We start from the raw sequence: 14,456 nt of genomic DNA on the forward strand, positions 1-14,456 counted from the left end.
GGAGTTTGCTAATGTAATGTGTAAGAGAGCATTTGCTATAAAGGGAAAACAAAGGTTTGTTATGATGGCTCTTAAGGCCCCCTTAGACCTTAGTTCGGCTGAGAATGGCGGGTTTGGCCAACAGTCTAATGGGTGCTGGGACCTCCTGACTCTCCCCCAACAGATGATGTAGGGGAGAGAAGGAAAAGTCAAAGTGAAGATTTTCACCCATGAGATAAGCTGGTGCCTGAAGTATCTTCCCATTAAAGGGGTTTTCCGAGATTTTTTCACTGATGACGTATCCTCTGGGTAGGTCATCATTATCTCATTGGTGGGGGTCCGACACCTGGGACCCCCACCGATCAGCTGCTTGAGAATGCATCGGCTCTCACATTAGTGCCACTGCCTTCTCTCAGCTCAACAAGCACAGCGCTGTACATTGTATAGCGGCTCTGCTTGATATCGCAGCTCAGCCCCATAGAAGTGAATGCCTTGGCCATGTGACTGATGAACATGGCATCACTGACCTAGGGAAAGTTGGAGAAGGCCGTGGCACTACTGTGAGCAACATCACCTTCTCAAACAGGTGATCGGTGAGGGTCCGAGGCATCAAACCCCCACTGATCAGATACTGATGACATATCCGGAGGATAAACATATATGTGTGCATGTTATGGGGGAGTTGGGGGAGATAACACAGTATAGAGAGAACAATTGGAGTGTGCAGGGAGGGGCGAAGTAACTATAGAAAACTGCAGCTATACATGCAGATAAGGGACTCCAAATGACGCCCCCTAGAGGTTGCCATTAGTGGTTATCACAGGTGAAAGGAATATTAAAAGAGTTGTCTCATGTAAGACATTGGTGAAATATCGTTAGGATATGCCACCGATGTCAGCCACTTCTGAGACCTGCACCTATATCCAGAATGGGGCCCAGGTGGGGTACCACACAAATGCGACAACCCTCTATTCACTTTAATGGGATTTCTGAAGATAGTTGAATACTGGCTCAGCGATTTCCGGAACTCCCATAGAGGTGATTTGAGAGGTGGCCATGCATGTATGGTGAGCTTTCCGTTCACTCCTATGGGAGTTCTGGAAATAGCCGAGTAAGCTCACCTATTTTTGCAACTCCGATAGAGGTGAATTGAGAAGTGGCCATGCATGGTGTGTTTTCCATTCATGCATGCTCACCTATTTTTGGAACTCTCCTAGAAGTAAATGGAGAGCACGCCATGCTTGCACAGTGCACACTCCTTCGCTTTAGGGGCCCTGTTCTAGAGATGGGTGCAGGTCCCACCTCTGGCATTATTTGACATCCTAGCGATATGCCACCAATGTCTTGGACGACACAACACCCTTTAAAAAAATCTCAGACAAAAGGACAATTTATAAACTCCTATTTTGAAGCCTACTGATTTTAGGGGAATGCTCTATAGCAGTGGTAGGCAACCTCTGTCACTCCAGCTGTTGTGAAACAACAACTCCCAGCATGCATACTTGCTCTGCTCTTCTCTGAACTCTCATAGAAATGAATAGAGCATGCTGGGAATTGTAGTTTCACAACAGCAGGAGTGCCGAAGGTTGCTGACCCTTGCAGTCTATAGACTTTATTCACATCTCCACTATTGATTCCCAATGTTCTGCTCCATCATAGGAGACCAACAACACCCAACGGACCGCACTGACCTATAATGGGCTCTATTGGGTTTCCATTATTTTACCGGACGAAGTACAGCTCTTTTGTGTGCCTTTTTTTAATGGAATCTGTACTGGAGCCTGTGCGCACTGCCTACAGATGATGCAACTGCACTCACACACAATACATATTTTAGAAATCACTTTCAGATGGTTCAAATTAAATAATTTTTTGTTTTCATTTTTCTTCCAAGAAGTTATTACCTAATAGACGCATACTGATGTGTGCAGTCAACATCATTAATGGAGGTGATGCTGGTTTCATCATTACTTTTCTATTTTATATGTGATGCCTCTACCCAAACACTCCATCTACGTAACGGTACATACATATCATGTCTACTACTGCTGTGAAATCACAGTAAAAAACTATGGGAGGGGGGGGGGGGGGTCATTTATCAAGCTGGTGTAAAGTAGACCTGTCTTAGTTTCCCATAGCAACCAATCAGATTCCTCCTTTCATTTTCCAAAGGAGCTGTTGGAAATAAAAGGTGAAATCTGATTGGTTGCTATGGGCAACTAAGCCAGTTCTACTTTACACTAGTTTGCTATATCTCCCCCTATGTTTTCGTAAATTAATTTTATAATGATATCAATACATTTCATCCCCAAAAAAGGAAACAGTAAAAGCTCCTTCCCCTGAAGCTGTAAAACTTATTTTCAATACTTTCTTAGGCCGAGATGACATAGCATTTGAGGCTCGCATCTGATTTCACTGCCGGCATTATTTCCCAAAAAATACCTTGAATGTGAGGCAGTATATGTTTCTGTATATACCCACAGAACAGAACGTGTATTTGTTGCTAGGCTAGCTGGGTGGCAGCCTCCTGTAGCTGCTATTAGTATCCACCCTTGAAACCATTTTACAGTTTATAGAGAGATTATAATCTATGAGATAAATTATTCATTTCATGAACCCAACAAATGTCACTGCTTACAGTTAATTGAAGGACAATTCAGTCACAAAGTTTAGAAGTATTAATTTACTGAAGGTGCCGTAAAGCCGTGTTCACATATGCAGTCTGTTCCATAGCCAGATACCACTGCACAGTGGAGGAACTAGATGGCTGTCTCAGACCAGGCCAGGCAGACGCTCCAACCATTTCCTAAAGTGTCACTGTATATAAAGTAAATGAGGGGGTCCTGACAATAAAATCTTTCAGTCCTCATCCTAGGTGGGCCCCTTCTGAGTACGGGCCCCAAAGCAGCCTCTTCCCCTGCTTCCACTATAGCTACGCCCCTGCCACTGTGCACCGCTGGATCCAGCTGCTTTCTGACATGTATGCCGGCTTTGGGCCAGACAAAAAAATGCTGTATGTGGTATTTTTTGTCGGGCCAAAAGCCGGCATATATATACGCTATGGGGGTCATTTATCAAACTGGTATAAAGTAGAACTGGCCATAGCAACCAATCAGATTCCACCTTTCATTTTGGACTGCTCCTTTGGAAAATGAAAGGACGAATGTGATTAAAGAGGTATTCACATCTCAGACATTGATGGCATATCGACATCGTCATCATCAATGTCAGATAGGTGGGGGGCTCATGTTGGGTGGCCTCTGGCTTCACCCTAGAAAGCCGGACCTCACCGGCCATGCTCCCAAACCGATAAACCACGCCCGCCTCTGTAAAGCCACGCCCCCCATCGCCGGCCAGGAAAAAAAATGGGGGGAGGAGAGGGAAGAAGTTGCTGAATGGAAGGTGAGCTGGGGGCAGCCGGGGGGGGTTCTCTCCCCCTCAGTCAGCCACAGGGAGCCATGTCTGCGGCTCTAGTCAGTCAGTTGCTGCAGCTCACGCTCAGACAGCGCAACGCTGCTGTCTGAGCGTGAGCTACTGAAAGGGTGGACATCCCTGTGTCCGTCCAAGCCCTGCGCCGGACGGAGGACAGGGAGCCAGAAAACCGGATGTCTGGCCACCCTAGGGTCATACCTCTGGGACTGCTCCTATCTCTAGAATAAGCCCCCCAAAGTGAAGGGAGAGCAGCTGTACATGAATGGCCACCCTCTGTTCACCACTATGGGAGTTTTGAAAATAGCCGAGTGCTGGCTTGGCTATTTCTTTCAGTCCCATAGCAGAGAATAGAGTAGGGGCTGTGCATGCGCAGTGAGCTTGACACTTCATGTTTTCGGAAGTCCTGTAGCAGTGAATGGAGAGCACAACACGCATGCGCAGTGTGCTCTCCATCACTTTGAGGACCCCGTTCTGGAGCTGGGGGCGGATCGAACACCGGTCTGATATTGATGGCATATCCTAATGATATGCCATCAGTGTCTGAGGTGGGAATACCCCTTTAGGTTTCATTTACAATTCTGCTGGATGTCATTGGAAACAGATAAAAACTTTGGGTGTCACTTACAAACAGATATATGCCACTTTTTGGTTTGGCAAAGGTTATTTGGGCCGCAATCTGAAACTTTTTCCCCTTTCCCCCCGCTCATGCCAGGTTTAAAAAAAGGGGTCGTGATGTGTTTTAGGCATAGAAAATGGTCTAAATCTACAGCAGCAGGGGAGCTTGCGTAGATTTAGACAAGTGTAAAGTCCACCTAAGTTATGTGGAACCGCTGGCACAAGAGGGAAAAAGACTAAGACTAAGTCTAAATTGCGGATAACCTAGAATAGCGTATTACCACCAGATGATATATGTTTTGCTGGTAATTCTATCACTAACAATAGACAATGTATGGGGTACGCAAACAGCTCAGCTCCTTCCACGCTCCTGCATATTTTCTCTGCAAACTTCAAAAGTCCAGTCCTTCAGCGCTTGTGACCGCGCAGTGAAGCGGCTTGTTTTGGTAACCGGCCCTTTTAGATGTTAAAAGTGAGAGCTGAAGGACAGGGCGAGTAGCTTACCAGCCTCAATTATCAATGTTCTTACCTCCAGCCTGACAGTTGTTTGCTGCCACCAGTGCTCTCTGCAATAACAATTGGAGGAGCAGCACTGACTGACAGGACTCTAATTTCGGGGGCTTGTAAGCTCAACGCTCTCTTTAACCCTTTATTGTCAGCTTGTAGATGTCCTAACTTAAAGTTTCACTGCCTCATAACAGGTAGTGGAGATTGAGGCACTCAGATCATTCAGCTTTGCATTTCAGAAAAGATTTTTTATTGATACATTGGTTTCATAATCCAGTTGCCCAATTTTCACATTAAACTTAAATAAAAGGAAAATGACTGAACGTTTCGGTCTCTATGGACCTTCTTCAGCGGTCAAATTTTATCTGCAAATAATGGGTACATAGGACATATCGTCATTGTCAACCAGTATGAGAACTCATAAAAGAAGGGAAAGGGGGGAAAAAAAAAAAAAAAAAAAAAAAAAAAAGGAAGCATCTAGCTATATGTACACGAAAAGGTAAGGTGATAAGTATCAGGTGGTACTAAATACACATGATTGAAGGTGATTGTAGACAATAATATACATGATTAAGGGTGGTTGTAGACAATAATATATATGATTGAAGGTAGTTGTAGACTATAATATCCGGTGGACTGTAGGAATATGCACAATATACAATACATAAGTAAATGACCCTTCAGTAGTTCCTAATGTAAAAATATGCCGGCATCACATAAAGAGGGGGGATAATCCAGATGTAGTTAAAGAATCAGAGGGTCTGGGATCGTGTTTGTATGCGTTCTTGACTTTGTGCCTCTTGTGTCCTGGTCTGCCTCTCCTCCGCAGATGGCCTAAAAAACGAGGTCGGCGTCTGGAGCTCCCGGATCTGTCGCTGTCAGATGTTGAGGACCCGGAGTGGTAAGGATATCGATTTCCCCAGTAATTCTGTTGTTGGTTCCCTTTCCAGCGATAAACTGTATCCAATCTATAATCCTCAGTGTCTCATACAAATTTCTGTCGCTTGTTCTGTTCTGTATTCTTCTTGAACTCGTGCAGTTGTTTCTCGATTCTTTCCTTGGCTTTTGCTTTGTCAATTCTTCTTCAGGTGCTGTAGAGGTTAGTTGGACTTCTGTGGATTCAATCTTCTTGGATAGTTCCCCAATTGAGGTCTGTAATTGTTCAATCGTTAGTAGAATCAGGTCAAAGGAACACTTGTTTAAGATGCTTTCAAATCGCTCACAAAATTCTTTTTTGTTGGCAAACAATGTAGGCCTTAGGCGTGATCTCAGGCCTCTTGGGATTCGGTTGTTCTTGTAGTATTCAGTGAGTGTACTGCAATGTAGTTCCCATCCAATCAGCCGTCTACGGTCTCGCTCATATTCACAAATTTTCATCTCATTATTCGCGATATGTAAAAATTGACTGGGTAAATGTACCCCTGATATATCTTCTGCAGTGTTAGTATCATATGAAAAAATATTTGTCATGCTTAGAAGTAGGTGCTGGTTTCTCACAGTAGTCGTAGAGTTGTGGAGAAATGGAGAAGCGCACTCTAACGGTTTTCTGGTGCCCACAGGCGCTGGATTAGCCACGTTACATGTAGTGGAGATTGAGGCACTCAGATCATTCAGCTTTGCATTTCAGAAAAGATTTTTCATTGATACATTGTTTTCATAATCCAGTTGCCCAATTTTCACATCAAACTTAAATAAAGGAAAATGACTGAACGTTTCGGTCTCTATGGACCTTCCTAAGCAGTCAAATTTTATCTGCAAATAACGGGTACATAGGACATATCGCAATTGTCGACCAGTATGAGAACTCAAAAGAAGGAAAAAGGGGGAAAGAAAGACAAAGATTTTTTTATTTTATTAAAATGAAGCATCTAGCGATATAGTACATGAAAAGGTAAGGTGATAAGTATCAGGTGGTACAAAATACACATGATTGAGGGTAATTGTAGACAATAATATATATGATTGAAGGTAGTTGTAGACTATAATATCCGGTGGACTGTAGGAATATGCACAATATACAATACATAAGTAAATGACCCTTCAGTAGTTCATAATGTAAAAAACATGCCGGCATCACATAAAGAGGGGGGATAATCCAGATGTAGTTAAAGAATCAACAGGTCTGGGATCGTGTCTGTATGCGTTCTTCTTGACTTTCTGCCGCCCCTCCTGGTCCTCCGTGTCCTGGTCTGCCTCTCCTCCGTAGATGGCTGTAGTAATGATATCAATTTCCTCAGTAAATCTGTTGTTGGCTACCTTCAATCATATATATGTTATTGTCTACAACCACCCTTAATCATGTATATTATTGTCTACAATCACTTTCAATAATGTTTATTTTGTACCACCTGATACTTATCACCTTACCTTTTCGTGTACTATATAGCTAGATGCTTCATTTTTATTTTTTTGTCTGTCTCTCTTTTTTTTCTCTTTTCCTTCTTTTACGAGTTCTCATACTGGTTGACAATGACGATATGGCCTATGTACCCATTATTTGCAGATAAAATTTGACCGATGAGGAAGGTCCATAGAGACCGAAATGTTCGGTCATTTTCCTTTATTTAAGTTTGATGTGAAAATTGGGCAACTGGATTATGAATGAATGCTCTGAGTGCCTCAATCTCCACTACCTGTAACGTGGCTAATCCAGCGCCTGCGGGCACCAGAAAACCCTTAGAGTGCGCTTCTCCATTTCTCCACAACAATGCCTCATAACAAGGGCGCTTTAAAAATGACTATATTAATTTCAATCTAAAAAGACAGATCTAAGACAGGAACAGCATCTGCCTCATTCAAACCAATATTCATCAAATGTAATGATGAATAATTAACATGATCTGTCATCTCTTTCCATGGAAAACCTTAACAGAAACGCAGGCTTGTTCCATAAAAAGAATGTCTTGTTTCTCCAAAATGTCACTTATAAAGGAGAAGATGTATCTGTGTAGAAGGAACTGAAAGTCGCTCGCTATCATGGTACTTTCCAAATGATGAGGACAATCAGGAACAATACTAAACTACCGCTGTGTGGTCATCCTTTTGTTTCTCTAGCTGGCGTCACGTGATGCTTGGCACGGCACCTCCCAGTGATGAGTGATATCATACTTCTTGTAATGGTAATGGACCTGGTTTGCAAGCACTGCTGGACACCAGACACACAGCATGCGCTGGGAAGTGTTAGAATTACTACGCTGCTGGAAGATGAGAAGCTTCCATGGCACATGTTAAAGGGGTTATCCCATGACTGATGTAAAAAATTAAAATTAGGCTACTTTCACATCTGCGTTGTTTTTTCCGGTATTGAGATCCAGCAGAGAATCTCAATGCCGGAGAAAAACGCTTCTGTTTTGTCCCCATTCATTGTCAATGGTGGCAAAAGTGAACTGAATGAATCAGAATGCGTTCTGTTTGGTTGCGTTCCCATACCGGACAGAAAACCGCTGTGAATCTGGCTTGACACACAATGTAAGTCAATGGTGCCAGATCGGTTTTCTTGGACACAATGGTGCCATAACAGATGCAGCCGGTTGTATTATCAAAAACGGAAGCGTTAATGCTGATCTCTACTGGATCAGGCAGAAACTCATATGTGAAAGTAGTCTTAGACATCAAGACATCATACAGAACATGCAAATCTAACAAAGCTAGAACCAGCCCTGTACCTCACATGGATCCAGAGATCTCCTGATTCATTGCTCTCCTAGATTTATATCAAGCTGACAGCTCAAGGGGAGTGTCTTCTCTGCTGCAGCTCAGGGGGCGTGTCTAAGCTCTCCCTATCACAGCTCAGGAGGCAGTTCATAAATGAAACTGAGCATGTGCGGCCTTCTCAGTGAGCAGGTCAAAGAAATAAGAAAAACAATATACAGCAGGTGGCGCCATACTGATACATTTTATTAAATAACTCAGTGGCTAGGCTCAGTTTTTAATTACATGCAATTACAAAAGTATTCAGATCGAAGTGCTGGTTTGAATTTTCATGGGACAACCTCTTTAAGATGTCAGCAGTTTGATCTGACCAGTGATGTAAACTCTTGAGGGTTACATTGCCTGTGCGCCGGAACAACTTCCAAAACATAGTGCGATCTGTTTATATGTAGTACTACGTAAAACCATAGATTGGCCACAGCTTATTGTGATATCTCCAATGGCAAACTCGGTTCATCTGCCTATGACAAACCCTGCTGTCGCCTGCGAGATCTGTCCACAAAATTCAGCTTTAAGAGAATGTTGTCTCTTCCAAATTGCAAACTCATCTTACAAACAAAATTTGGCCAAATCTGATAGTTTCAGAGGGATTGGCTGATGATCTGATGTGTATGAGAGCAGCCCAACAGAGAGAAGACCAGGACTGAGCACGTTAGACTTCACCATGCTCAACCTTTTCCTCCCCCAGAAGATAATCCTCCTCCAGAGGTGTCTGCCAGTGGCTTATTCCTCCTCTCCACTGAAATAAACATATGTCTCATGCACTGATGCACGTGTCTATGTTTATAGGAGAGTTAGATAGTGTTCAGCCAGCAGTTATCTAATATGTATGGCTGGCCTCAGTGTTAGTTAATAATTAGCAGATTTACTATTCAAAATACTGCCATGATAAATGTGGCGCATCTTCAGACTACCTGGTCTATGGTTACACTGCCTTAAAGGCAGACAGATAGATCGCAAGCTCTTGCAAGCAGGGCCCCCACTCCTAGTGTTTCAGTAGTATATTTTGTTTTGTATATGAACCCTGTGAATTGTAAAGCGCTGTGGATTATGGTGACGCTATATTTTATTATTAAGAGGGGTTATCCCATGATTGATATTAAAATGAAAATCAGACATCATATAGTACATGGCAATCTCTTTTTAAGAAAGCTAGGACCAGTCCTATTCATCACATGAATCCAGAGTGTTCCCCATTCATTGCTCCAATTGCTCTGCTAGATTTATTTAAAGCTGGCAGCTCAGGGAGTGTGTCCTCTCTCAGGGAGCACATCCTGTCTGCTGCAGCTCAGAGAGTGTGTCCTCTCTCATGGAGCACATCCTGTCTGCTGCAGCTCAGGGAGTGTGTCCTCTCTCAGGGAGCACATCCTGTCTGCTGCAGCTCAGGGAGTGTGTCCTCTCTCAGGGAGCACATCCTGTCTACTGCAGCTCAGGGAGTGTGTCCTCTCTCAGGGAGCACATCCTGTCTGCTGCAGCTCAGGGAGTGTGTCCTCTCTCAGGGAGCACATCCTGTCTGCTGCAGCTCAGGGAGCCCATCCTGTCTGCTGCAGCTCAGGGAGTGTGTCCTCTCTCATGGAGCACATCCTGTCTGCTGCAGCTCAGGGAGTGTGTCCTCTCTCAGGGAGCACATCCTGTCTGCTGCAGCTCAGGGAGTGTGTCCTCTCTCAGGGAGCCCATCCTGTCTGCTGCAGCTCAGGGAGTGTGCCCTCTCTCAGGGAGCACATCCTGTCTGCTGCAGCTCAGGGAGTGTGCCCTCTCTCAGGGAGCACATCCTGTCTGCTGCAGCTCAGGGAGTGTGTCCTCTCTCAGGGAGCACATCCTGTCGGCTGCAGCTCAGGGAGTGTGTCCTCTCTCAGGGAGCACATCCTGTCGGCTGCAGCTCAGGGAGTGTGTCCTCTCTCATGGAGCACATCCTGTCTGCTGCAGCTCAGGGAGTGTGTCCTCTCTCAGGGAGCACATCCTGTCTGCTGCAGCTCAAGGTGTGTGTCCTCTCTCAGGGAGCACATCCTGTCTGCTGCAGCTCAGGGAGTGTGTCCTCTCTCAGGGAGCACATCCTGTCTGCTGCAGCTCAGGGAGTGTGTCCTCTCTCAGGGAGCACATCCTGTCGGCTGCAGCTCAGGGAGTGTGTCCTCTCTCAGGGAGCACATCCTGTCTGCTGCAGCTCGAGGTGTGTGTCCTTTCTCAGGGGGCATGTCCTGTCTGCTGCAGCTCAGGGAGTGTGTCCTCTCTCAGGGAGCCCATCCTGTCTGCTGCAGCTCAGGGAGTGTGCCCTCTCTCAGGGAGCACATCCTGTCGGCTGCAGCTCAGGGAGTGTGTCCTCTCTCAGGGAGCACATCCTGTCGGCTGCAGCTCAGGGAGTGTGTCCTCTCTCAGGGAGCACATCCTGTCGGCTGCAGCTCAGGGAGTGTGTCCTCTCTCATGGAGCACATCCTGTCTGCTGCAGCTCAGGGAGTGTGTCCTCTCTCAGGGAGCACATCCTGTCTGCTGCAGCTCAAGGTGTGTGTCCTCTCTCAGGGAGCACATCCTGTCTGCTGCAGCTCAGGGAGTGTGTCCTCTCTCAGGGAGCACATCCTGTCTGCTGCAGCTCAGGGAGTGTGTCCTCTCTCAGGGAGCACATCCTGTCGGCTGCAGCTCAGGGAGTGTGTCCTCTCTCAGGGAGCACATCCTGTCTGCTGCAGCTCGAGGTGTGTGTCCTTTCTCAGGGGGCATGTCCTGTCTGCTGCAGCTCAGGGAGTGTGTCCTCTCTCAGGGAGCCCATCCTGTCTGCTGCAGCTCAGGGAGTGTGCCCTCTCTCAGGGAGCACATCCTGTCGGCTGCAGCTCAGGGAGTGTGTCCTCTCTCAGGGAGCACATCCTGTCGGCTGCAGCTCAGGGAGTGTGTCCTCTCTCAGGGAGCACATCCTGTCGGCTGCAGCTCAGGGAGTGTGTCCTCTCTCATGGAGCACATCCTGTCTGCTGCAGCTCAGGGAGTGTGTCCTCTCTCAGGGAGCACATCCTGTCTGCTGCAGCTCAAGGTGTGTGTCCTCTCTCAGGGAGCACATCCTGTCTGCTGCAGCTCAGGGAGTGTGTCCTCTCTCAGGGAGCACATCCTGTCTGCTGCAGCTCAGGGAGTGTGTCCTCTCTCAGGGAGCACATCCTGTCGGCTGCAGCTCAGGGAGTGTGTCCTCTCTCAGGGAGCACATCCTGTCTGCTGCAGCTCGAGGTGTGTGTCCTTTCTCAGGGGGCATGTCCTACTCTGTAGCAGCTGTCACTCTTTACCTGTCATAGCTAACAGAAGATCCAGCTGGAGGCAGTTAAAGGATGGAACTGAGCATGTGTGTCCACCTCAACAATGTGGACACATAAATACGGAAAACAACGCAGAGCAGGTGCTAAACAGATACAGTTTAGTAAATAAGTCACTGGCTATACTGAATTTTTTATTACATGGAATTACAAAATTATTCAGTTCCAGGTTTGAAAAAAAAATGTATTTTTTTCCTGGGTCAACCACTTTAATATTAGATAACATTAGTAAATCTGCCTCAATGTTTTAGGCTACTTTCACATTAGCGTTTTTTGCGGATCTGTTATGGATCTGCAAAAACGCTTCCATTACAATAATACAACCGCATGCATCCATCATGAACGGATCCGGTTGTATTATGTCTTATGGGGAAGTCAATGGGGGGACGGACTTGCATTGTGTGCCAAGACGGATCCGTTTGGCGGACAGCAAAACGCTTTGGTGTCCGCCTCCAGAGCGGAATGGAGACTGATCGGAGGCAAACTGATGCATTCTGAACGGATCCTTTGTCATACAGAATGCATTAGTGCAAAACTGATCCGTTTTGGACCGCTTGTGGGAGCCCATGACGGATCTCACAAACGGAAAGCCAAAACGCCAGTGTGAAAGTAGCCTAATGTTTACTGGCAGTCATAACTCATTATGATGTAACAGTGGGAGTCAAATGGTCAGATGCAGGAGAGCTGACATATTTCATCCTTTTACATCACGGCACTGCTGCATCTGACAAATTTGGTGAACATCAAATGCAGCACTTCTAAATCAGAGGCAATGTGCACCCTATGTCCACACCAGCTTTTGATATATATAGTTGAAAAAAAACAAAACATATAGAATATGTTGCAAAAGGACACACAAAAGCTCAAACACTGCATCTGACAAAACACAAATCTGCTACATTCAAGTACATTCTCTACATTCAAGTACATTCAGTACAAATGACTAAATCCAGCAATAAAATGTTGCTCAGTGTCACATCCTTTGTATTCCACCTCCATAGACAGCAAGTGAATGGCTCGTGTTTATTTGTTGTAAAGAGAACTTTCCAAAATGTTTCCATTCACATCAAGTCACATGAAGAGATACTACACCAAAAATACAACAAATAAACTGAAAGGGCTTATGGGAAAAGAAAAAATCCCGGATAAAGGGTCACATCTTTACTACGATCAACAACTACAAAGTCAATGTTCATCTATAAACTGGATCCCTGACAACGGGACTCGGATGACTTTCATACAGACATATATCACAGGAATAGAACATGTTTACAGACACTGCGCGTCGATGGGACAAACAAATGACTCCGAGTCACCGGACAATTGTCCTGTCACACAAGATGTCACACACACAAATTTGTTCCTTAATTCTGGTGACAAAGTTACCAACCTCAGCAAAACAAACAAGTCATTATTTAGCAAAAAAAGAAAAAAAAAAATTGCTGAGAAAAGATTAAGAACACAATGTGGCTGCGCTGGCTGTCTTTTATCTCCATCCACCCCACATAGTTCCCACAGAACACACAAAGACCACAGTGTAACATAAACCGCTCCTATATTATAAAGGAAATGTGTAATAGTAACACGAGAAATGACAAATCGCTGATCATGGTCCATCACGGCGAATTATTGGTCGGGGTGATAATAAATAGCGGCAACCCCCCTGCCCCATAACGATCAGACCGCCATAGGGTTGTCGCTAGTGAACGCCGCTATCCATCGTTCTCATCTCATTGGCGGAATAGAAAGTCCCTGGGTTATTTGTGCCTGGAATGTCTGCTGGCAGGCCAGCATTGAGAGAGTTTCCTATGCTTTGTGAGACACACACCCTGTTATTTTCCCAGACAGAAAGACAGGCTGATCCGGTGAGAAAAATGAGGGTATCTGAACAAAGTGCACGTTCCCTCACATCCTCTACTCTAGTGTATGTGCCAGCCAGGACTGCATATACTACTGCTCTGCCATGCCCATACACACTAGTGATGACAACATACGCCAAGACACCGTAAGTTGCGTGCTCAACACCTTGAACGGACGTACAGAGGCAGCGGAGCAGAATTTGTCGCTTAATCCTTGCGGCAGACAATGTTTGCACATGGCGATCATTTCATAAATTGAGATAGTGCCATCATTTACTTCAGTCCAAACCACAGATGGCACACGGTGAGGTCATGAGTAGTTATGCCAAATGTCAAACTCAGCTCTACTACGCCTGCCAAATGCATCCTGGCGTGGTGTCATCTGCATAGAAGAATCAGGATGGTGAAGAGAGCACAGCGTGAATAGATGGAAGGACATCTCTCCCTAGCAGTGCCCGATGAGCACTACTATATACAGAGACATATTCTGTTGCATGCATGCGTATATTGTTATTAATATTATTAGAGAGCAGGACTCACATATCTCTTGAGCTTCTTCTCTGGGGGTGACTTGATGAGCCAGCCAGTGCACACCACATCCCCTGCTGCACTCATGTTGCCCCCCTTCCAGCACACTGAGGATCCAGTGTGTGGCTGCCTGTTCCTGTGAATTTCAAACTGAGGGCTATCAGCTTCCTTCAGCTGTGCTCCTGTGCTGCTCTATCACAAGAAGGAAGTGGAGGAGACATCACTAGAACAGGCAGCTCCCTCCTTCCCTCCCTCCCTCCTCCCCACACGTCACTCTGGACTCGCTGCCTCATAAATACAAACCAAACACGTGCACCATTAACACTTGCTTGTTTACAACCCAAGAATGAGGCCTATTGTCAGTGGAAAGTGCCAGTCCTGTGGGAGGCAGGGGTGGAATACCAATGAGGCCCATCACAGAGGACTTCCCAAGACTCTGCTCCCATAGAATGGATCAATTCTGTCTCTCAGACAAATTGGAGCTTTGTTTAAAACCCGTCGCTTTCGCCGTTGGCCTGTCCGCCATATTCCTCGAGAAGTC

The 14,456-nt window shown here is 45.6% G+C and overlaps 1 protein-coding gene across 1 annotated transcript in view; it reads right to left on the reverse strand.

The window, feature by feature from the left end:
- Positions 1 to 14,146, reverse strand: part of GAB3 (GRB2 associated binding protein 3) — a 133,884-nt gene extending 119,738 nt beyond the window's left edge. Inside the window, exon 1 of the mRNA XM_044268523.1 lies at positions 13,928 to 14,146. Within this exon, the coding sequence (XP_044124458.1) occupies positions 13,928 to 14,002 (75 nt within the window). The 5' untranslated portion in view covers positions 14,003 to 14,146. The remainder of the gene's footprint in view (positions 1 to 13,927) is intronic.
- Between the last annotated feature and the right edge of the window lie 310 nt (positions 14,147 to 14,456).

The sequence above is a fragment of the Bufo gargarizans genome, chromosome 9 (genome assembly GCF_014858855.1).
Source record: "Bufo gargarizans isolate SCDJY-AF-19 chromosome 9, ASM1485885v1, whole genome shotgun sequence".
Classification (NCBI taxonomy): domain Eukaryota; kingdom Metazoa; phylum Chordata; class Amphibia; order Anura; family Bufonidae; genus Bufo; species Bufo gargarizans.